This window comes from Mastigoproctus giganteus, chromosome 10 (assembly GCF_048544385.1).
Source record: "Mastigoproctus giganteus isolate SK-2022 chromosome 10, ASM4854438v1, whole genome shotgun sequence".
Taxonomy (NCBI): domain Eukaryota; kingdom Metazoa; phylum Arthropoda; class Arachnida; order Uropygi; family Thelyphonidae; genus Mastigoproctus; species Mastigoproctus giganteus.
In genome coordinates, this window is record NC_143584.1 from 42,616,928 (window position 1) to 42,642,302 (window position 25,375).

Sequence of the window (25,375 nt, forward strand, 5' to 3'; positions counted from 1 at the left end):
AAATGTTTCTCCAAGAGCATTGGCTATTGCAGTAAAGTCTGCAATAGTACATCCATTATATTCAAGGACCGATGAGGGGTGTGCTGTGTATTTTCCCTTCATTTTCCGGATTTTTTCCCAGACCACTTTAGTGCTGGTCGTCTGGGTAATGGATGATGTGAAACAGATCCACGATTCCTTTTGACTCTGATGGCAGATGTAGTGTGCTTTGGATCGTGCACGTTTAAAGGCTAATAGGTTGACCGTGGTAGGATATCGTCGAAATATCCCCAAGCTTTGTTTTGAGCCTTTTTAGCTGCTGTGCATTCTGGATTCCACCATGGTTTTGGAAAGGGAGGAAACCGTGTGGATGTTTTTGGAATTGTAGTTGCAGCTGCATGGACAATATTTTCTGTTATGTACGTAACTGCATCATTGATAGGCTCCTGACTGACTGCAGAGTTGTCAAATTTTGCCAAGTGTTAAAAGGCACTCCAGTCGGCTTGATCAAACTTCCACAGCAGTAACCTGACAGGAAGACAATGTCTCCCAGTAATTAAAGTGGTTATCACGGGGAAGTGATCACTTCCATACAGGTTCCCTTCTACCTCCCAAGTAAGTGACGAGAGAAGAGAAGGCGAGCTGATAGAAAGATCAATGGCAGGAAACATACGGTAGGCATGTGGAAAAAGGTGTTTGTTCCCACATTAAGAAGGCAGAGGTCATTGTCAATGAGCATACGTTCTATGACTCGTCCCCTTCTATTAATGCTAGCACTATCCCACAGGGTGTTATGTCCATTAAAGTCCCCAAGAAGTAAGGAGGGGGGGGCAACTGCATTACAAGATCATCAAGGTCTTTCTGGCAGATGTCAGTACCAGGTGGCAAATATATAGAGCAAACGGTTAGTAAAAATCCCACTGTTATTCGAGTTGCTACTGCCTCTATGCTGGTAGTAAGTCGCAGATGCTGAAAAGGGGGTATGGTTGCCCACAAGGATTTCGACTCCTCCATGAGCGGGGCCATCCCCAGTTCTATCCTTGTGAATGATAGTACCATTATGCATCCTGGGGTCATCATTTGCCCTTAGGTAAGTCTCCTGTATGCAAAGGCAAGATGGTTTGTGCTTTTGCAGGAGTGCCTTGATGTCTTCAGCATTTTGCTGGAATCCACGACAATTCCATTGTAGGAATTTAGCCATTATTTTGGCTTGGTGGTTTCTTCAGGCGGCTTCCGAGGTGCTGAGGGCTTATTTTTGTCAGTCTTAGATTTATCCTTCCTGGGGAAGTATGGATGCTGCCCCGTGTCCATATCCTCCTCAGTAATGAGTTCCAAGACTGCTTCTTCCTGTACCTCCTTCTCCTCAACATCCATTTTTTCCTGAGAACTAGGATGTACGTCAGATTTCTTATTCTTTTCTCCAGAAACTGATTTTCTAATTGGTGGGGCACTAGGAGGTACAGATATTGGAGTGGCAGCTGATTGGTCCTTTTGTGCTGGTTTTATTGAACTTAACAGGTAGCGAGCAATAGGAGTGAATGACTCCTTTGGTGGTATGGTCATTTCAGTCTGAGTTCCGATGGAACATCTCCTTGCTACCTTCTGAGCATAGGTTGGTTTATTTATATTTAAAGGTTTCACCGTTTTCCTTGCCTCTTGATAAGAGATGTTCAGCTCTGCCTTAAGTCGCTGAATTTCTTTTTCTTGTTTCCACCTCTGGCATACCCTTGAGTAGGCCGGGTATTTTTCTTGGCAGTTAATGCAGGTTGGTTTTGCAGCTGAACATGATGTTGTTTCGTGGTCCTTTGCGCCACACCGAGCTCATACAAGGGTTCCATGACAAGCCATCTGTGAGTGTCCATATTTCTGGCACTTAAAGCACCGTAACGGATTTGGGATATACGGACGCACTGGGCAGTTAATATAGCCAGCTTTGATTTCATGAGGGAAAGTTGGTGAATTGAATGTTAAGATGATATTTCTAGTGGGAACTAATTTTCCATCCCTACGCATGGATATACGTTTAACAGCTGTCACTCCCTGTGGTTTTAACTCTGAACAGATTTCCTCTTCAGTTACATCCATCAGATCCCATTCCACGATGACACCACAGGATGAGTTCAGTGTCTTGTGGGGGGGGTTATAGTGACAGTCATTCCCCCGATAGATGTAGCACGGAGGAGCTGTTCTGAGTGTATATCACTTCTGGTTTCTACAAGTATGTCACCCGAATGAAGCCGTTTGACAGATTTAGGAGAGCCTGCCAACCCTTCCAAACCCTTCTGGATAAAGAAGGGTTACATTTTTCCTATAGGCTTCTCACTACTTGAGTGAATTATCAGGAACCGAGGTGTAGGACCTGATATAACCTCCTTTTTCTGTCTTTTTGCAGAAGTGATGTTCTCTTGGTCTACGGTAAAATTTTCAGTTAGGGACCGGGTTGGGGCCCCAGAAGAAATTAATTTATCAGGATTCATGTAGTTTTTTAAGTGGTTCAGTGCCCAGGCTCCCCACCCACCATGGAGCCCAAAGGGACGCCCACTACCTGGCATGCAATAAATGCGCTCGGGAGTGGAACACCAGGGCTACCCAGACACCATACCCACACTGCCGCCAGCCTGAATCCTGTCCCTCAGACCATGAGGGTAGGGGCATGGCATTGACACGGTTGACCCTGGCAGGCGAGCCTACTAGCCGATTGATCCTAGCCGGGCCTTCCAGGACCTCCCGTCTTGTCGAAGCAGGGGCTAAAGTGGTGTATTGAAGCTGAGCCCCTCAACCACCAGGATCCCCCTTTCCGAATTTCCACGGGTCGCAGCGCACGGCAAACACGCCGATTCCATTGATGTAAGCCTGGAACCTGGGCTGTGGGCGTTGGATCCCAGTGATGCTAGTCTGGAAGTCCAGCAGCGTCACTGGGAGGTCCCCCCTCACCACGTACAGGTGCCCACGTCGAGGGGAGTAGGCATGGCAGCAGTTTTCTGTGATATTACAATAACCCAAGTAGCATCTTTACAGCTGAACTACAAGCAACAAAGTAAGCAATGGACCGAATATGGCACCAAAAGTTACCCCATAGTCTGATCTTCACAGGCTCCTTCAGTGTAATGCAAGCAAGCAATCAGTGCGACTCAAAGAATTTCCATCCAGCTCTGAGACAAATTCAGCTCACCCTAATCAAACTGCTTAAAAGAAAACAAAACATTTCCTTTTGTTGGATTCCTGGACATACTGGAATTAAAAGAAATGAACAATCTGACCATGCAGAAAAATGGAAACGGGAATCATATTATCAACCACCAAAGTACCATTTACAGACTAGATATAGAAACAGAGCGAATAGCAAGGAACAGTGGCAAAAAATATGGAACTAGCAAAATAATAATAAATATAATAAACTTTTTCAAATTAAACCCGTTTTAAAGCAGTGGAAAACCAGTGAAAGAGATGTCCGGAAAGAAGAAGTAATGCTTGCCAGGCTAAGGATAGAACGTACATATCTAATTTATTCTATTTAGTTAATGCCAAAGAACTGCCTCAATGTAATGTAATAAGTGCCATGTACAACAAACAGTTAAACATTTACTAATAGATTGTCCAGCCTTTATAAACAAAAGAAAAATAGCCTTTAAGTATGTAACTAAAATTCAAGGTGCTTTTGCTTTGGAAAACATTTTAAGTGAAGAAAATAATATACAAGAAGTCTTTCACTACCTAAAATTAATAGGCTTTTATAATCAGATTAGGGAGGAAAAAATCAATACAATTGAACTTCATCTCCTTATAAAGTCTTTGAACTACTACTGTGCTAGACTAGAAAATGCAAAACTATGAGAGGTGCATCGTGGCCACAGAAGCCGATGCGCCAACAACAACAACAGTAGGGGAAGAAAGGGACTTGGGAGTTACAAAACGGTTAGACATGAAGTTCTATGAGCAATGACAGGTTGCAAGGAAGGCCCATGGTGTCTTATCGACGATTTATCAAACATTTCTAGTAGAGATAAGGATGTCATAATCCCATTATAAGGCTATTGTTAGACTATACTGTTAGACTATATTGTTAGACTATACTGTGTTCGAGTATGAAGACCATACCTAAAAACAGACATTGAGCCATTGACATTGAAAGGGTCCAAAGATGGGTAACTCATCTGGTGAGATCGGCAAAAGGGCATCCATATGAGGAAAGACTTTGAATATGTGGGTTGCACAGCTTGGAAACTAGACACCTTAGAGGAAACTTGATTGGGGTATTTAAAGCTCTGAGAAACAAAAGTAAAATGAATGAGGATGAAATTTTCTGGTTATAAATGATTCTAGAACTAGAGGCCATTAATTCAAGTTATAGGGGAAGAAGTTTAGACTGGATTGCAGGAAGTTTTATTTTAGCCAATGAGCTATAAATTTCTAAAATAAGTTACCTATGTGGGTGGTTGAGGTTGACAGTTTGAGGAAATTCAGTGGTCACCTTGTTAGTTATCTATGGGAGGGCGGAAATGCATAGGTTGTCTTTTTTTTTTTTTGCACTGGTGCACCATAAGCCTTAAGCTTCCTTGCACCATATGGCCATGACTAATAGTAATACAAGCACTGGTCAATGTTGAAAAAAAGATGTCATGAGTTAGGGTTAAATTTTAACGTGTCTGCAAATCTGCCCAGACATGATATGAGGGAGAATGTGATGAAAACCTTGTCAGTTGATTCGGCCCTGGAGAAACTGTGCAAGGCACATGGGGTAGGATTTTTCCTGGTGTGGCCTGTGCTTCTTAACAAGGGAGACAGCTGCTACAGGGATGGGATACACTTAAATAGACAGGGTGCGAGAAGAAAACAGCCAACATCAGAGGGATTCACAGAATAATAAATTGCTGCAGGCATAGGTGAAAGTGATTCTTGCACTGTTTCTATTGGAATGAGCGGCAGCCTGGAAGGCAAGGTGCTGGGTATTCTAAGAACTGCCGGGAGTCATCATTAAACAGGTAAAAACTTGCTCTGTTAGGATAACTAAGAGTAAGAACAGGTGAATGTACACCAATGCTAGGAGTATAGTAAATAAATTTGAACAATTTGAAGTTCTGGTCAAGACATCTGAGGCAGATATTTCTGGGATATCAGAGACGTAGTGTCAAACAGATATAAAAATACAGAATTTGAATTTGTAGAGTACAATGTGTACAGAAAGGATAGACCAGATAGGAAGGGCAGAGGGGTTATGCTGTTAGTTAGAAAACACATAAAATCTAATCTAAGGCAATGCATCCAGTTGACATGGGTGGACAGTGCAATGTTGAGAGCAACTTGGTGTGTCATAAGCACTGGGAGAGCAAAAATGAGAGTAGGAGTGTCTCGTATGCCTAATGACACTGAAGAGCATAACGAACAACTGTACAGAGAAATAGAGTGGCCAGTTAATCAGAATGTTTAATAGTGAGAGATTTTAACTTTCCAGATATTGACTGAAACTTATGATTGGTCACTTGCACACTAGCAAGACTTTTGTAGATGTTTTCTACAGCAGCAGCACATTCGAGAGGCAACCAGAGAGAGTAATACTCTTGATCTGATTATCACCAGTGATTATTCTTGCATTAAGAATCTGCAGATAAATGAATTACTAGGTGGTAGTGATCACAGTGTAACTTATGTAAACTCGAGAAGGAATGGGAGGATTCAGATTGGCCCACTTGATATTGATGGTTCAACTTTTGATTATCCTGCTCAGGTAGCTAACAATCTGAATGACTATTTTGCATCTACATTCACAAATGAGGATTTCTGTAGAGAAGTGGAGGCCAGAAGTTTATCAAACTCTAATTGGGAGCTAAATGACTTTGTAATAACTGAGAGGAAAGTGGAAGAGAAATTATTGAAGTTAAACATAACAAAAGCACCTGGGGCAGATGGGATCCATCCAGTTATATTAAGGAAGGCAGCAAAGGAAGTAAGAAACACTTGGCCATAATTATGATAGCATCCTTGGATTCAGGGAGGTACCCACAGACCAGAGAAGTTCAAATGTATCCCCAATTCATAAAGGGAGGGTAAATGGGTGACATGTAATTACAGACCTGTTAGATTAACTTCTGTTCCAGGGAAAGTAATGGAGTCACTGGTTAAAGAAGCAATGCACGATCATCTAGAGAAGACTGCAGTTATAGTTCAGACACAGCATGGGTTTGTTAAGGGGAAACCTTGTCTAACCAATTTGATTTGATACTGCAATGTTGTCAGAAAGGAACTGGATGCAAAAATAATTTTCATATCATATATTTGAATTCAAGGAAAGCTTTTGTTGCTGTTGCACATAGAAGGCTGCAGTACAAATTTGATCAATATAGCATTAAGGGAAAGTTGCAGCTGTGGATAAAAGGATAGGATAGTTGAGTTGAGAGAAGACATAGTAGTTATCAATGGACACTCCTCTTTGTGGACTAATGTTATTAGTGGGGTCCCCAGTTTTCAGTATTGGAACCACTGTTTTCTATATTTATCAATGATATATAAGGTATAACAGGCTTAATGTCCAAGTTTGCAGATGACACAAAGGTTGAGTTGTTAATGAAAGTAACAATGGTTTGCAGATTCAACAGGACCTAGATAATTTGGGTAAATAGGCTGTTAAGTGGCAGCTGAAGTTTAAAATTGAGAAATGCACAAAGTACTGAAAATGGGTATCAGTAACCCAAAAGTAACTTACCAACTGTAATGAAGAATGAAAGAGACCTGAGGGTAATTGTGCCATCAAATATAGATATGAAGTTTTTAGAGTGATACAGACAGGCTGCAGCACAGCTCATGGGGTTTTGTCAATAATATATATGGGAACTTTGCTAGTAGGAATAGGAGGTGATTATCCTTTTATATAAGGCAATGGGCAAGCCACACCTTAAGTACTGGATACAGGTCTGTAGGCTTCATTTTAGGAAGGATGTATGCTGAAACAAGTACAAAGAAGAACAGCAAGATTGGTGAGGGGAACAAAGGGGGTGCTCTTACCAAGAAAGACTTAAATGGTGCAAATTGCTGCATCTGGATACTTGGCACCTGCAAGGTGATCTCATTGAGGTGTTTGAGGTTTTGAATGGTTTGAGCAAACTCAGTGCTGATGGGATTCTTCCTCTTGCTGAGATTATGCACTTGAGGGGACATAAATTCAAATTGAGGAAAGCCAGTTTTTATTTATTATTATTATTGGCCAACGAAGCCTCAGACTTTTTCTGCACCAGCCAAAAAAATTTTTTTTCTGAATTACCCTGAGATAGAGAGAGAGAGAGAGAGAGAGAGAGAGAGAGTGTTAGAAGTAGAAGGGAATCACCAAGAAAGAGAAGAATGATGATATCCAGCTCAGGACCTTGGGTGTGCCATGCCCATACTCACCAGATGTGAACCCCTGGGGTTTACACAAAGAAAAAATTATTAAATGGGTTCCTTATTAATTGAAAGTCAAAGAAAGCCCAGCAGAAGTGACAGAAGAGTTGAATATATACTTTACAACCATCTTCAAAGCCAGAACAATCTGACAAGAAGCCATGCTAGTCTAAATCAGAAGAGAACGGTATGTGGTAAAAACTACTGAACAAAGGTAAGGCTCCAGGAGTGGACAATATATATTCTGTTAATCTAAAAAGGCTACATGGGAGTGCATTATCCCATTGGAAATATTAATAAGATCATCATTAGATTCCAGGACAATCCTGCACTGAAAAGTCAAAAAAATGGTTGGATGCAAGAAAAAATCTAGTCATTTACCTTGATTTCAGTAAACTTTTGATACTATTTCTCATGAAATGCTATTATACAAAATGAGGGAAATTGGGATTAATGGCAAGGCCCTTCATTGCTAAGTAGGAGTTGCAAAATAGCTGTGCAGAAATTTTCCTTTAGCCAGCGAATGGTTGATTGCTGGAACAAACTTTTGAAGTGACTGGATAGGGTTTTTTTTTTTTTTTTTTTGCCAATTCTGTATAATCTTGCTTTCTTGCATCATATGCTAATGCTAATAACAAAACCGCACCATAGGAAACTGTTCAAATTAAGGGATGACTAATTTTTCTTTTAGTTGTTTGCTGCACTCTTTATTGGTAATATGCAACATAGTGACTAACTCTCTTCTTTACCTCGTTATGATTTTTTAGCATATACCATAATGCCTTCACACACAATTAGGACAGTTTTTCCCACCTGCAATAATAAACAGAATTTTATTTTTATAATTCAATCACATTGTTAAATTGCATTCACTAAGTAGCATAAAAATCACCATACCAACCCATGCAGTTTCAAAATCTTTCATTGTAATATCCTTTCATGCTTTTTTTGCATTGTTCTGGATGCATGAAATATTGTGTTCCAGATAGATTATAACATCCATGGTCCCCTGTTGATGTTTGCTATGGTAATCCATCCCTTTGTCCCCCTCCCCAAGTTTTGATGTTTAAGATACTGACGTTTTTCTTTCCTTGGCCCAATTATGCTAAATTTCCTTAAAAAAAAAACAAGCATAAATTAATGATATTATTTAAGATTTATGTTCTATTATTTATTTATTTATTTATTCCTTAATCGTTAATTTTTAGCCAGGTGTTATCCATAAAATGGTTTAGTTTTCCATATTCTTTGATCTTTCAGTCCTTTTTTTTTTTTTTTTTTTTTTTTTTTAAATGAAAACCCCAAACACGAGAGGTATTAGAACCTATAGTACTTAGTACCATTCTTGGGTTGGAGGTTGAGAAGATGAAAGAAGATATTAGTTGACATTAGACTTGAACTTCTGTAGATTGTAATTTTGAGGAAATACGTACGAAGGAAGGTTGTTCCAGAAAACGGCAGTTGATTGAGTAAATGAAGAAGATAAAAAGTTGGTTCTGTGAGTTGAAGTTGGACAGTAAATGGATGTTGGCATGTGTTCAGACTGTTTTGAAAGAGAGAGTGAGAATTATAGAAACCAATTCAGAAGAACTGTGCCCATGGAAGTATCTGTAGAAAAGGCATGCAGCAGAAACAGTACATCTATGAGACAGCGAGTGGAAAGACTCTGTTAGAGAGGAGTCATTAATTAACCTAACTGCCCTCTTTTGAATGGAATCTAGAAGCCTGAGAGAGGCTTTGGGGGCACCACCCCAGATGTGTGAACAATATTCCATGGTAGGGCGGATTTGCGATTTGTACAGAGGGTACAGCTGTTTACAAGAAAAGTAACGCTGCGAGCGAAAGAAAAAAAACCAAGTTTTTTAGATGTAGAGGAAGCAATATTTATAATGTGCTTGTGCCAAAAGAGATTAGAAGTCAGAGTAATCCCCAAAAGAGAGATATCATTTTACCTAGAAATTGGAGTGTCACCAAAGTTAAGCATAGAAGCAGAAGAATCCTTTTTGCGAGGTTTAAAACAAGACTGAGTTTTAGAAAGATTGAGATCAACCAAGTTGTATTTTCCCCACTAGAGATCGTTATTTAAGGAATTGGTAGCAGATATTCAAGAAGTTGAAGCTGATTGAACAAGACAAGGTTACTCAAAATGGAAAGTAGAATTCAATGTGCTATCTTTGGCAAAACTATGGATAGGATTTCCAGTCAATGAAAGAAGGTCATTAATATATAAGGGGAAAATAGTGGGGGGAAAGAACTGAACCTTTGGGGCACCAACATTAGTGGAGAAGTTAGAAGACAGAGAGCCATCTACCATCACCCTCAGTGAGCGATCAAAGAAAAACCTGAATAACCAATTACAAAAAACAGTTGGCAGACCATAAGATGGATGCTTGTTTATGAGACCTTTATGCCAAACACGATCGAAAGCCTTTGAGATGTCAAGAGCAACTGTTTGTGTTTCACCGAACTTTTCCTTTGAATTTGCCCATAAATGGGTAACATAAGCCAGAATATCACCAGTGTATCGACACTGATGAAATCCATACTGGCAATCGTTTATCATACAGAAGGTTTCTAGGTAGTTTAAGAGTTGGTGGTTAATTGATTTCTCCATTACTTTAGAAAGAGTAGAAGTAATTCCAATGGGACGATAATTAGACGGGGGGGGGGGGGGACTTGTCACCCTTTTTAGGAACTGGCTGGATATGAGAAAATTTCTAAGTAGAAGGAAAAACACCTTTGGAATAAGTAAGGAAAAAACGGCGGCAAAGAGTGTAAGTAAGTTTAGGAGCACAGGTTTTGAGAACAAGTAAAGAAATACCATCAGGACCTGGAGCTTTCTTAGCATCAAGTTTCGTCAAAATCCTTCTGATATCCTTTTGACGGAAGACCACAGGAGGCATTGAATGGAGCGTGTTGGGAATGGTGGGAGGTGTTTTACCAAGATCATTAATACATGAGCTCGAAGAAAAATAGGATGCGAGCAGGTTAGCTTTATTCTTGGTTGAAGTGACAACAGAACCATCTGGTTTTGACAGAGGTGGGAGCAGAGATGGGCAAAAGTTGCGGCCAATGGCTTTGGCAAGAGACCAGAATGTTCAACTACCATTATGGCAAGAAGCAAGTTTTCTACTCTTAGTCTGTTAAAAATCTAGTTTGGACTGATTAATAACTGATTTACAATTGTTGCACGCTTTGGTGTAGGCAGAAAATGAAACTGAAGAATTGAAAACAAGCCAATTACGATATACAACGTTTTTCTCTTGAACATCCTTAGCACATTTATTGGAGAACCAAGTTTAGATAAAGGACGAGATTTTAAAGTGGAGTGTGGAATAAAGGATTCCATTCCTACAAGAATAATTTCACTGACGCGATCTGAGCAAACATGGCATCAGAAGTTTTGAAACAGTAACCGAACAAGGAAAAGAAGAAAACAAATCTTGCAGGTCATCCCATTTTGCATTCTTGTAATGCCAAACGATACAAGGTTGGGAATAGCCATGAGATAAAAGCTACATTGGAGGAGAGACAATCACCAAGTTGGGAGCTCAGGTGCCTAAAGGACCACTCACTTCGACCGTGTACTTAGGGGGTTGTTTGTGAGAAAAAGATCAAGAGTGTTGGCTGTATAGTTAGGATTGTCCAGTATCCTTGTAGGTAAATGAACAATCTGTGCAACGTCATTAGTAATTACAAAAGCCTCAGCATCTTGACCAATTGGGTTGGTGTAACTAGAAAACGGAAGCCAGCTGGAATTGTGAACATTAAAATCACCAAGGAAAATTACCTCACTGTTAGGAAAGTTGGACTGGAGGAAGTCAAGTTGCAAAGAAAGTCAAAGAGCTCCAAGTGATTAGTGGAGTTGGGAGAACGTTAGAGACAACAGATGAATTTGACACAATTATGTAGAGAGATTTTAAGCCAGAGAAGATCGAAAAGAGGAGATTAAAAATTACCAAGTCTCTGACAGGAAATATTGGAACAGGCACATGCACAATACCACCTTTGAGGCAAAAGGAATCATACAGTGAATAATGTGGGCAACTGAGATAAGCAGTAGTTGAATCAACCAATAACTGAGATTCTGAGGCGCTTCCGTAGCCAGGTGGGAAGGAGCAGCAGTGCGCAGCACACGCTTCTTGATTAGACCGGGGTTCGAGCCCGTCACCACCAAATACGGAGGATGCGTAAAGGTCAAGGAATGACCACCGCATATCCCGGAGCAATATGGCCTTAGTTGCTAATGCTCCTAAAAACCAACCAAACAAACAACAAACTGAGATTCTGTCAGAAAAGGTACATGGGGTTTGTCAGACTGCAAATGGAAATAGACATCGTTGAGATTAGAATTGAGACCATTTATATATAGGAAATTAATTAGGAAGTGTTTGGTAGGTTTAGATCTTTTTGCAGATACGCTTACTCTATTAGTTTGACAGTTCATGGTGTATTCAATGGTAAGAAAAAGTGGGTGGGACATGCTGTATGAAGTAATGAAATTTTTGGATATGGCGTACACATGGTAAGAATATACCCAGATCCTTGACATAATATGACCTTGACAATGCCTCCCGCATACACACTACTAGGACTCCCTCCGAGTAGTGTGTATCACTATCTAGCAGAGTAGAGGTAACAAGATTATACACTAGCTGATCTGGAAGCCTCCTAGAGAGTTACCAATAGGTTCAGTCCGGTGTACTAACTAGTGGCCGGCCTGGGAATACCGTTGTAGAGCTGTACCCTCGAAATGTAAGGAAGATTGGATCTCACCATGATGTTCATCATAACCTCAAAAGTCATCAATAAATCTGCATGATGGAAGAGATGGGAAAGGGTTGACTGGAACCTAGCTCTGGAGACTAAACATGGTTCCACCACTTCAAGCCTCCAATAAGCAAAGTGGTATTGTACCGGTTGATGAGGGTCGTGTCAGTATGTATTCTCTTATTTTTCTTTTGGTTGGCAATCTGTACCATGAACATAGCAAGCAGCCATTTTCATGCTTACTTTAATTTGTCATCTTAATTGCAAATTTTACACTACATTCTTCCTGTGCTGCTTTTTGCTTAAAGATAAACTTTCATAACCTAATTCTACATGTATCTATATGCATTTGTATCCATCCCTGTGGTTGCTCTCTTTTTGTTTTATTTGTCATTTACATTTCTTAGTGTTATATACAGATAATCCTCATATAACACGGTGGTTTGGTTCCTACAAAATCTCGTGTAATGCGAAACCGTATTATACGGGACCAAGAACCAGTACAAAAAGGGGGATTTACATTCCAAAAGCTAACAAAAATACGCCATTTTTTTTTTTTTTTATAACTATCGGAAACTTAATTTTTATAGTAGTAATAACTTAATATCTTAACTTGATTTTTATAATAGTAGTAACTTAAATAGTAATAACTGAACAAACGTCTTACCTTACAAAACTCTGATACTTATATGCGAGATAATGTAGGTTCAATTAATTTTCTTACTTTTCATCGTTGCTAAGCACAATCTCTTCTGCAGCAACTAGATTGTGCGTATAGGTTCAATTAATTTTCTTACTCTTCATCATTGCTGAGCACAATTTCTTCTGCAGCAACTAGATTGTGCATACCTTCTGTTCTCCTTAAAAGTCACGAACTGCACTCTTCAAAGTTACAGTTATTTTTTATGGTCTCAAAACAAGTAGCACAAGTTCAATAGCACATAACCTAACCCAGGGATCTCCCAAGAAAATACCGTGGATCCCCAATTTAAATGATACGTGAAAATCGGAAGAATATTTTCCAGTTAGCAAAATAAAAATAAATTTATGCTTACATATGTAGCTTAATACATACTAATTGATATTTGGTGGCTCTGTAGCCAGGTGGGCAGGAGCAGCAGTGCATAGCACACGCTTCTTGATTAGACCGGGGTTCGAGCCCGTGACCACCAAATACGGAGGAAGCGGAAAGGTCAGGAAATGACCACCGCATATTCCCGAAGCAATATGGCCTCAGTTGCTAATGCTCCTAAAACCAAATAACAAACAAACAATTGATATTTCTGTTCACTGACTTGTTTTTGTTGATTGTAAAATTAAAAACAGTAAAAATGATAAGCAATTAATAACAAAGAATCCGGCAAGCACAAGTTGCAGCAAACACTATTGCACAAGTGAAATACTGAGTAATGAGTTTCTGAAAATTTATTTATGTTTTTATTATTGAATATTTGATGGAAGGGGGAATGCATTTCACCATAATAATGTGAAAACCCACAGAATTCCAGCTATCGGTACAATAGCAAATGCAAGAAGATCGAGTTTACTACATGTTTATAATTGATTTCATTAACAGAAAAGCCCAATAAACCGGAAACTGCAAATTGTTTTTATTGTTTTATGGTCATGACTTCCAGAAATGTGCTTTAGAAAAATATCACGAAGGTGATAACAACTAGCAAATCAACAGCAGGGATTCACAAAAGGAATGGGAACGTTGAAAATTACATCTAACATAATAGCAGGATTGTCCCAGCACAAAAGCTCAAAAATACCATGTTATACGAGATTTCCAGCAATTCTCAAACCGTGTTAGAGCGAAACCTTGTTGTAGAAGTACCGTGTTATAAGGGGGTTGCCTGTATATAATATTCAAATTAAATTGAAATTGTATTAATGGAATCAACTGTGAAGTTAGATATAAATGTGGGTAAAAGTAGTATATGAGTAAAAAAATTAAGAAAAATAGAAAAATAAGATAGGAAAAAGTTTGAAAGTTTATTGATACTGATATTAGTGATATAGCCAGTATCAGTATGCATGAGGGAGTTGAGGTAATTTAGTATTAAAAGTTAAAGGGAAGGAGAATAGCAAACAAATTTAAACATTTTGAAGAAATCAAGGCACCTGCAAGGTGATCTGATTGAGGTGTATAAAGCGTTGAATGGTTTGAGCATGCTCAGTGCTGATGGGATTTTTCCTCTTGCTCAGAATAATTGCCTGAGAGAGCATAAATTCAAATGGAGGAAAGTAGGAGAGATATGCGGAAGTTTGCCTTTAGTCAGCGGATAGTTAGTTGGTGGAACAGACTTCAATCCTTTGTTGTGAAAGTTGATAGCCTAAATAACTTTAAGGCTGGGCTGGACAGGTATCTGGAACAAATGGAGGGGTGAAATGGGAGGGTTTTTTTTTTGACTGATGCTGCATAAGCTTGCTTTCTTGCATCATGTGCCTCTACTAATGCTAACACTAAAGTAAAGGTTCATGTCTTAATAATATTAGCTGCTTAGGTTATTGCCTTTTTTTCAAGACTATTATAGTTTCAAAGTAGTCGTGTAACATATGTTGACATCATGTTGAATACTTCTAATGTCATAAAATTGTTGATCTCTGAATTGCAAATACAGGTAACCCTCGTATAACATGGTAGTTTGGGTCCTACAAAATCTTGTGTAATGCGAAACCATGTTATACAGAACTAAGAACCAGTACAAAAGGGGATTATGTTCCAAAAGCTAACATAAATACGCCTTTTTTTTTTATAACCATCTGAAACTTAATTTATATAGTTGTAATAATATTTTTATAGTAATAGTAATATTTTAGCTTTATTTTTATAATAGTAGTAACTTAAATAGTAAAAACTGAACAAATGTCTTACCTTACAAACTGTGATACTTATCTGTCAGGTAATGTACATTTATTTAATTTTCTTCCTCTTCATCACTGCTAACAACAATTTCTTCTGCAGCATCTAGATTTTGTGTACCTTCTGAACTCTTCGAAGTCACAAATTTTTATGGTCTAAAACAAGCACAAGTTCAATAGCACAGAAGCTAACCCAAGGATCTCAGAACAAAATATAGTGGCCCCCTGTTTCAAAGATATAAAGCACAAATTTATCTTTATTATCTCACCAATTAACAATTTAAATGGTACTGAAAATCAGAAGAATATTTTCCAGTTAGCAAAATAAAAATAAATTTACACTTACATCATCATCATCATCATCATGAACTTGGTCCGGCTTAGGTCTTTTAAGACCTGTTCCGTTTTAGCTCTTGGAGGTGGTCTTGATCTTGCTATCATTGTCTTGGTCGACCAACATCTCTCTTGCCTGTAGGTTTGTAGATAAAGGCTAATTTTGGGATCCGGTCTGGGTTCATTCTTTCTATGTGGCCGATCCATTTTTCCTGATACCGTTTTATGTCATTTACTATGTTATTTACTTTTAATTTCTTGCGGATATCTAAATTTCTTTGGTGGTCTAGTCTTGTAAAGCCTAATAATGGTCTTAAAAATTTCATTTGTGCTGCTTCTAGTTTGTGTGCATATTTGTTATTTATGACCCAAGTCTCACAGCTGTAGAAGAGGGCTCGTTTTGAAGTGATATTGTGCAGTCGTAATTTTGTTTCAGTTGTCATTTGTTTTCCAAAGTGGCATTTAATCGTTCCATTTATTTTATTATATATTTGATATTAAAATTCCCAAATAGGTGAAGTCAGATATTTGTTCTATTATTTTATCATTAATAACAATTTTGACTCTTTATGTTTTTTCCACATAATCCCATTGATTTTGTTTTTGAGGTGGAGATTTTCATCTCGTACTCTTTACCTATTTTATTAAGTTCATTTGTTGCTATCTGTAGTTCATCTTCGAATTTTGAAATTATAACTTGATCATTGGCATATAATATAGTTTGGATCTTATTCCTGTTGTTCAACTGTATTCCGTTGTTAATTGTTTGTTTCCATTCTTTAAGAATTTTATTGATGTAGATATTAAATAAATTTGGTGATAGTCCACATCCTTGTTTCACTCCTTTATTGGTGTTAATTGGGTCTGATAGTTGGCCATTAGAATATTTTATACAGACTTTTGAGTTTTTATATAGGCTTTGGATCGCTTTCCGGAGTTGGGTTGGGATATTTTCTTCACGTAGAATCTGCCAAAGTTTTTTCCCGGTTTACATTATCATATGCTTTTTCATAATCAATAAAGAGCAGAAATGTTGGTAGATTGAATTCTCTTCTTTTCTCCAAAATTTGTTGTAGTGAGAAAATGGCATCTATTGTGCTTCTCCCTTTTCTGAACCCACATTGTTCTTCTAAGAATTGTTCCCTGTATTTATTAAGTTTATTCTTTAATATATTAGAGTATAGCTTTGCAGCAGTTGACAGCAGTGTTATCCCTCTGTAGTTGTTAGGGTTATTTCTGAAGCCTTTTTTGTGTAAATTGATTACTATTCCTGTTTCCCAATCTTTGGGTATCTGTTGCTTATGCCATGTGATGTTAAATAATTTTAGTAGTGCATTTTTTTGTAAGGTGCCCGCATATTTAAATAGTTCTACATTCAAATTGTCTATGCCCTGGCTTTTTCAGTTTTTTGATTTTTGTAATATTAACTCTAGTATTTACGCTTACGTACATAGCTTAATTAATATGTATATACTAACTACTAATTGATATTTCTCTTCACTGACCTTTTTTTTTTTTTTTTTTTGTTTTTAAAATTTAAAACAGTAAAAACGATAAACAATTAATAACAAAGAACACAGCATGCACAAATTACAACAAACACAATATGGCGTAATGAGTTTCTGAAAATAAATTTATTTATGTTTTTTATATGATTGAATATTTCAGGGAAGGGGAAACACATTTCACCTTAATAACATGAAAACCCACAGAATTCCAACTATCGGTACTAGAGCAAATTAAAGAAGATCAAGTTTACTACCCATTTATAATTGATTACACTAACAGAAAAGACTAATAAACTGGAAACTGCAAATTGGTTTTTTTTTTATGGTAGTGGCCTACAGAAATGTGCTTTAGAAAAATATCATGAAGGTGATAACGGCTAGCGAGTCAGCAGCAGGGATTCACAAAAAAGAATGGAAATGTTTAAAATTGCATTCAACATAATAGCAGCATTTTCCCAGCACAAAAGCTCAAAAATACTGTTATGCGAGATTTCCTGAAATTCTCTAAACATGTTAGAGCGAAACTGTGTTATATAAGTACCATGTTGTGCAAGGATTGCCACAATTTATCAATCGTGTTAGAGCAAAACCATGTTGTAGAAGTACCGTGTTATGTGGGGGTTGCCTGTAATGTTATTTTGCTCTTTCATTATATTCTCCAAAAAACATCTGCTAAAATTATTTTCTAAAGAATATGATTTATTTGAAATAATCAAATAAATAAGTACCTTAGTAATATGAGCTAATTATAGTTATTACCTTTTCTTCAAAGTTTTTGTAAAGAAAAAATAAAAGGTTTAATGTCTTTTGGTCTTTTGCTATAGGTAAGAGATCTAGTCTTCAACCTACACATGATTTTATCTGATACTGTAAAAATGAAAGAATTTCAGGAAGACCCAGAAATGCTCTTAGATCTGATGTATCGAATTGCTAAGGGATATCAGAATTCTCCTGATCTGCGACTTACATGGCTGGCTAACATGGCCCAAAAACATACCGAGGTGTGTGCATCTTTCTATTAATTTCAAAGATTTTAATAAAACTGTTAATTAAGTGTTATTTAGCATAAAGTTTGAAATTTAATATCTGTTGAAATAGAAGATGTATAGTGATAGCTTTCTGTAAAATGTTGAAAAGCTTACCAAATTTTTGTTCCTTTCCTATTTTCTGTGCACTGAAAAATTATGAATAAAATCCACATATGTAATACCACTAAATGGGCCTCAAAATTAGTTTCCTGTTTACTTGTTCATTGGAGAGAGAAAGAGAGAGAGTCACTAGTAAATTTCTTGTTGAACCATTCAAGATAATTACACATCATTATTTCACACATTATTTCAAGCTGATTGCATTTAAAATGGATTGTTTTTACTAAAAGAAAATCATGTTTTCAAAAGCATTGCTGAATTTTTTTCCATACCATTGTCTGTTGACCATAAAATTCATCGACAGGCAAGCATGACAATGAAAATCCCTGTAATATACAAGTAGGAATAGTAATTCAAGCTAACTTGCCAATGCATTTAGTGGTATCACTTATTTTTATTTTACTGGATGAAGGGAAACATTCATTCCACTAGTATTGAAATGTGATGATGTATAATCTTGCTGGAAATACTACTTGTTACATTTAGTTTTAATTCCCCCAATTTGTGAAACACCTCGCATTTTGGTAAATTTTTGCAACATTATATGCTAAAGTTTGAAAATACCAGAAGAGGATGGGATTTTTCATTTTTTTTTGAATTATAGTATTTTGTTGGATTGTATGAAGCACATACTGTATATATAATAATAATAATGTGCATTCACCAATAAAAGATAAGTCATTATTATTAGTAGTAGTAGTGGAATATGATACAAGAAAGCAAGCTTATAAAACATCAATCACAAAGAAAAAAAAAGTTCCCCATCACCTGTCCATCCCCTCCAATAATTTGTCTAGTGCTTTTTTGAATTTATCAAAACTACCCACTTTCACAACAGACGGAAGTTTGTTCCAACACTCAACCACCTGCTGGCTGAAGTTAAACCTCCACACATTTATCCTACAACTATTTTTCCTCGATTTGAATTTATGCCCCTTCATGTCTAAGCAAAAGGAAGAAAGCCATCAAAATTGAGCTAGCTCAATCCATTCAAAGCTTTAAATCTGTCGGATCCCTTGTGATGCTTCATATTTATTAGTAGGTATGATATTTCTTGCCTATCAACAAATATTTTTTCTTGGTGTCAATGAACTTTGACATTGACCTTCACAAGCAAGCTAAAAGTAAGGATATTTGGTACCATTTATAAGTCACTCATGTTGTGGAAAGTCATATCTAAGACTTGTACATTTCTGGTGGTGGTGGTGGTGTCTCATTGCCTTTTTGGAGTGTTAGTCATTTCTGCAGTTACTTCTGTATATACGGACTGGCATATTGGAATTTCTACATAAAATTGTGGATACATCTAAGGCCACATTAATATTAGGATCAGTAATGAAAAATGATGCAAGAAAGCAAGCTTATGCAGCATCAGCCAGAAAGGAGGAAAAAAACCACACTTGTTCATCCCCCTCCAATAGTTTGTTCCAATAATCAACTACCCATTGGCTAAAGGCATACTTCCACACATCTGTCCAGCAACCATCCTTCCTCAACCATCCCCCTCATATGTGTAGTCTGAGCAACAGAAAGAATACCATCAGCATGGAGCATGCTTAATCCATTCAAAGCTTTAAACACTTCAATCAGATCACCTTGCAGATGCCTAATTTCCAGGTACCACAATATGCAGAACTGAAGCTTTCTTAGTAAGAGTGTCCTTTTGTTCCCCGCTAATCTCATTGCCCTTCTCTGCATCCAATCTACTGGATAGGATGCCCTTCTCTGCATCCGATCCAGCAGATCTACATCATTCCTAAAATGAGACCTCCTGTATATGCTCTGAATGCACTCACAATGCATTCTAACATTTTCTTGTACAATGGAATAATTACATCCTTATCTTTGCCTGTCTAACTGCTCAGAAGATGTTCAGCTTCAATTGCCATTTCTGAGCTCATCTGCTCTACTTTTGAAGACTTGGTTGTAGTAGCAAAAAATTATCCATCCTGCCAACCCCTGTATGATCTGCAAATTTAGACATTAAGCCTGCTATATCTTTCACTATCATTAATAAATATAGAAAATGACAAAAGCGCCAACACTGAACCCTGAAGGACTCCACTAATAACATTAGCCCACGAAGATCATTTTCCATTGATAATCAGTCTGTTTTCTCCCATTCAAGTGTGACATTAAGTCCAGTAACTTGCACTTAATGTCACACTCCACTTCGTACAGCATTCTTTTATGTTCCACAGTATCCAAGTGTATGATATCAAAATTATTTTTTGCATCCAGTTCCTTTGTGACCACGTCATAGTATCCAATCAAATTGGTCAGAAGATTTCCCCTTAACAAACCTATGCTGTGTATGCAGTATAACTGCAGTTTTGTCTAGATGATCCTGCATTCCTTCTTTAACCAGTGACTCCATTCCTTTTCCTATGACAGAAGTAAAGCTAGCAGGTGTGTAATTACTCATCTCTCCCTTTGATTTCCTTTTGTGAATTGTGGATACATTCATATATCTCCGGTACACAGGGACTTTCTCTGATTCCAAAGATGCTCTCAAAATTATTACTAATCATTTGCTTACCTTCTTTGCTGCCTCACTTCATATAATTACATAGATTCCATCCACCTCAGGTGTTTTTTTTTATGTTTACCTTCATCAATTTCTCTTGTACTTCCTCTCAGTTATCACAAAATCATTTCCAAGTTAGATTTTGATAAACTTCTAACATCCCCTTCTCTAAAGAATTCCTCATGTGTGAATATATTTGTCAAATACCTGTTCAGTTTTTCATCAACAGTTAAACCATTTATATCAAGTGGACTAATATGATTCATCCCTATTTCTCTTTGCATCCTTTGTTAAAGATTTCTCATGATCTATCTTAGCTTGCCTTACCTCCATTCTGATTTGACTGCGGACAACTTTATATTTACCACAGGCTTTTCTATTACCTGATAATTTGTATGCATCTCATGCATTTTTATTCTCTGTCTCCAGTTTCATTAGTTCACTTGACATTGATATATATATATGATATTGTAAGTAGAACACGTAAATTAAATTTAATTGGTTTAAGTCTAATGAAATTACGGTATACACTGGGAGCGATATATGGAATGAAAAAGAGGAAGAAATGGACTGGAGATTAAAATAAGAAGTGAAAAAGCGACCAAAATGAAATAACATTGCGGTGTCTCTCACAATTTCAGTGTCATCATCAGAGGTCATCCACCGAAATTATGAAAAAGACAGCAATGTTCTTGCTTCTGTTTACGTTTTGCTAATGCAGTGTCCCTGATCCATAAGCTATATTATTATTATTAATTAACTTCTTAGTACCATTATACGTTACTATATATGTATATATCAATGTCAAGTGAACAGTAATTACCTTTTTAGTACCATTATACGTTACTGTATATATATATATATATATATCAATGTCAAGTGAACAGTAATTACCTTTTTGTCTATATATATAGACAAAAAGGTAATTATCAGTGTATTTGTGTATTTGGTAGGGGAGTTGAGCTATCAGGTGTAATAACCATGGAAGAATTGAGAGAACCTGTATGCTAAAAAACAAATTACCGGAAATAAAATGCAATTAATATAAGCATAATTATATTAATTGCATTTTATTTCAGGTAATTATATATAAAAAATGATAAAGATGCAATGATACATTCATATATCTACTGAAAGTCTTAGTAAACAGCAATGAGAAATTAAAATATATATAAGACTGGGTTACGGATCCGGGGTACTATGGTAAATGTAGAAAAAACTGGCAACAATAATGAAAAATATACAAAAAGGTAATTATCAGTGTATTTGTATATTTGGTACGGGAGTTGAGCTATCAGATGTAATAACCATGGAAGAATTGAGAGAATCTGTATGCTAAAAAACAAATTACCTGATATAAAATGCAATTAATATAAGCATAATTATTGTAAGTACCTAAAGCTATGGATCCTAGGAAATAAAACCTTTTATTTCCATACATTAAATGCAGAATTAAATTCCAATACCACCTACAAGTTCATCATCAACAATAGCAGCATCATTACAAAAAAGTTGATTGCTTTTAGCAAGAAACTCAATATCAGCTTTAACAATTACAAATTTCCCTATATTTATTTCATTCCCAAGTTCCATAAAAACCCCATAGGCTTCAGGTTCATCACTTCCTGTAAATACAGTTATGCCCATAAATCCGGAAAAACACTGGAACGGCTATTTAAACCTATCGTGGATATCCTTCCCATTATTAATAACAATCTTCCAGTTCTTCTGGTTATAAATGCTCTAAAAACAAATAACATCTCATGTACAAACCTTTGACTTCAATAGTCTGTTCACCAGCATAAAGGCCCTGACAACAGATGGTCGCAAGCCACCATCTATCTCGAAGGCGTCCAGATCGAGCAAGTGCAGGACTTTAAATACCTTGGGTTGCTGGTCCAGGAGAAGAAAGTTGCATCCACCATGGAAATCCACAGCAGAATTGGACAGGCGGCCACTGCGTTCGCCTCGCTCAAATGGTGTCTGTGGAAGAGGACCAACATTTCCTCAAAGACTAAAATCCGACTCTTCCGGACTTTGATCCTGCCCATTCTCCTTTACGGATCAGAAACATGGATTTGTCTCAAGCTAGATTTAAACAAACTTGAGGTATTCCAAATGAGATGCCTGCGGCAGATTTTGGGCATCTCACTTCGTGACCGCATCACTAATGATGCCATCCGCACCAGATGCCAACAGCAACCAACCATTGCCGACCAAATCCAGAAGCGAAGGCTTAGATGGTTTGGCCACGTATGTAGAATGGGCACGAACAGAATACCATCCACACTCCTTTGGAGACAACGACCCACCCAAAAGGAGCATCCAACGGACCGCGCCTAGGAAAACGTGGGCCAAGCAAGTGGAAAATGACTTGAAGAGCCGACGTCTCGACCTTAACCAGGCCAGGACTGACGCCATGGATCGTAAAGTACGGAAGAACATCACAGAGCAAGTCCAAAACCCTGCGGCACCTACAGCAGCATACTGGTTGCGTGGCCAACCGCCTCCTCCAACTGCCCGCTAAGGACCAAAGAAGAAAGAAGAAGAAGAAGAAGAACTTAAAATCTGTGATATATATAATTTACAACTACATAGATATTATTGGCTGTAAGTCTGTCTTTTGGAACAACCTCGTTAATCTTTCTGTTTCCAACAATTACATTTTTGACAGTAAATCTATCTACTTACAAACCATAGGTACCCCCATGGGTAGCCCTGCTAGCTGCGCCTTAGCTAACCTATACTGGCCCGAGACAGCTCTACCCTCAGACATACAGCTTTATAGATACATTGATGACTTGATAATTCAACTACCCAACTTTTAAACAGGACTTTGCTGGTTTTTACCCCTCAGAACTGACCCTGGATAAAACAAATAATAATGACCTTTCAGCCAACTACCTAGACCTAGACATAAATATCGACAGCCCTCATACTGCTATCAACATATACAACAAAAAAGTTCATGCAAACATAATTCTTTCCTAATATATAAGAATTGAAGTTAACCCCTTTTTTTAAACCTATCGTGGATATCCTTCCCATTATTAATAACAATTAATATTCAATTAATTAATTAATTTATATTCATTATTAATAACAGTTAATACTTATATAGTTTTTTGTGTTTTTTATAATTTTTTTAGTAGAAAATACATGGGAGTAATTAACCCATTTGGGCAATCTCAAGTTATCTCGTGTATGCCAAAAACGTGTGCAAATTATACAGATTCTTTTAATAAATTAGTGCTTGAGCTAAAGAAAGGAACAGAAAAACACTCTTCACTACTCATTATAAAAATAAATTTAAAAAATCAAGTGGAACGCACAAGCAATAACCTCCCGCCATAAGCGATAATCGTGAGTTAACTACATTCTGACACACAGCCGCCGCAAGTGGATAGGTGAGGTAAGTGTCACTTACGGGCTGCAGTTCAAGAGGGCGCCGAAATATTTTTTAATATTATTTTCTAATTAGTTAGTGCTTATCAGTATTCAGCATTTAGGACAGCAAATTTTATTTTGCTCACTGGCAGCAAATAGGAACGCACGCTACTGTTCTGACATTGCTGTATAATAAGTAAATATAAGTAAAATTAAAGCCAGTTGTCTGCTGCCAGGCGTAAGAAAATCCAGAGAAATCTCGGGATTTATCTGGCTAATGCAAAATTAGCCAGATAAATGGCCAAGAATATACGTTTCAATAAATTTGTAGGTATTATTGTTTGCTTCGGGTATTATTGTATCCCAAGATACTTCGTGTAGTTCCAAATAACTTTTAAAACTAAAAATGAGATATCTCGGGATAATCCATAAAGGGGTTGAAGGATGAATATTCGTGGCACACATAAATAGTGATTTCCATTAAACTTAGTGGACTTTTTGCTAATCTCATGGCATGCCATTTGAGAACCACTTCCTTACACTGTTTCTAACAGTACTATAATTTCTGAGAATAAAATGCTATTTAATAAATAGCTATTAGGTTTTTTTGACTGGAAAAGACCACCTTTTCATCTCATTTCATTTCAGCTGATTACCAAATCATCGTCAGTCCACTTGCATACTGGAAAATAAGTTTATAGGAATTACACTGGATCCAAAATTAATTTTTAAGAATCATTTCAGTCAGATGAGAGTACAAATCTGAAGGGCATGTTGAAATTTTAAATTGAATATGGCCGACCATATTCAGTTCAAAATTCAATTGAATTTTGGATCAGGTTTTCATCAGATCTGATCCATTTATTGTTTGGGATTGATCACAGTTTGAATCCATGTAATTATTTACCCTGTAAAGTTGCATGCCATCCTATTCAAACCAGTCCTGTCCTTTGGCAATATAAAAACTATAATAAGGACCACAACCTGTTACCTGGTCATTGATTCAAATCTTTAGAATACATAGTCTGACTGTTGTGCATCCATGAAGAAAAGGATATTTACCCATCTTTGTGGGAGGCCATAGTGGCTACTGAACTTCCTTTTGGGAATGTTCACTGTGTAGTCCTATTATGATATCTGCTTTCTTTCATATCTTGTTCATGTGAATTGTGTGAAATCATTAGTCTTTGAGATTCCTGGAGCTTGCTGCCCAAATATGAATTTGATTTCCTGATGTAATGTGTTGTCTGGACACTGTGCTACACATTTTATGTTTTTATTCTTTTTTTTTTTATTTCTAATTACTTTTTTTTTATATTAAAATTTAATTATATCCTTATATCAATTTCTTAGCTTTTAATTTTTTCTGTGTAGAAGTCCTTTATTTTTTTTACTTGGCAGTAAAAAAAAATACTTTCTGTAGTTTCAAGCTCTAAAACAATTCCAGTTTTGTTATTTTCATTTTTAGTAATAATTTTATCTGT

At 37.0% G+C, this 25,375-nt stretch overlaps 1 protein-coding gene across 1 annotated transcript in view; it reads left to right on the forward strand.

Moving 5' to 3' along the window:
• Positions 1–25,375, forward strand: part of Zir (dedicator of cytokinesis) — an 869,757-nt gene that overhangs the window by 631,104 nt on the left and 213,278 nt on the right. Inside the window, 1 exon segment of the mRNA XM_090382918.1 lies at positions 17,654–17,830. Coding sequence (XP_090239044.1) covers positions 17,654–17,830 — 177 coding nt within the window.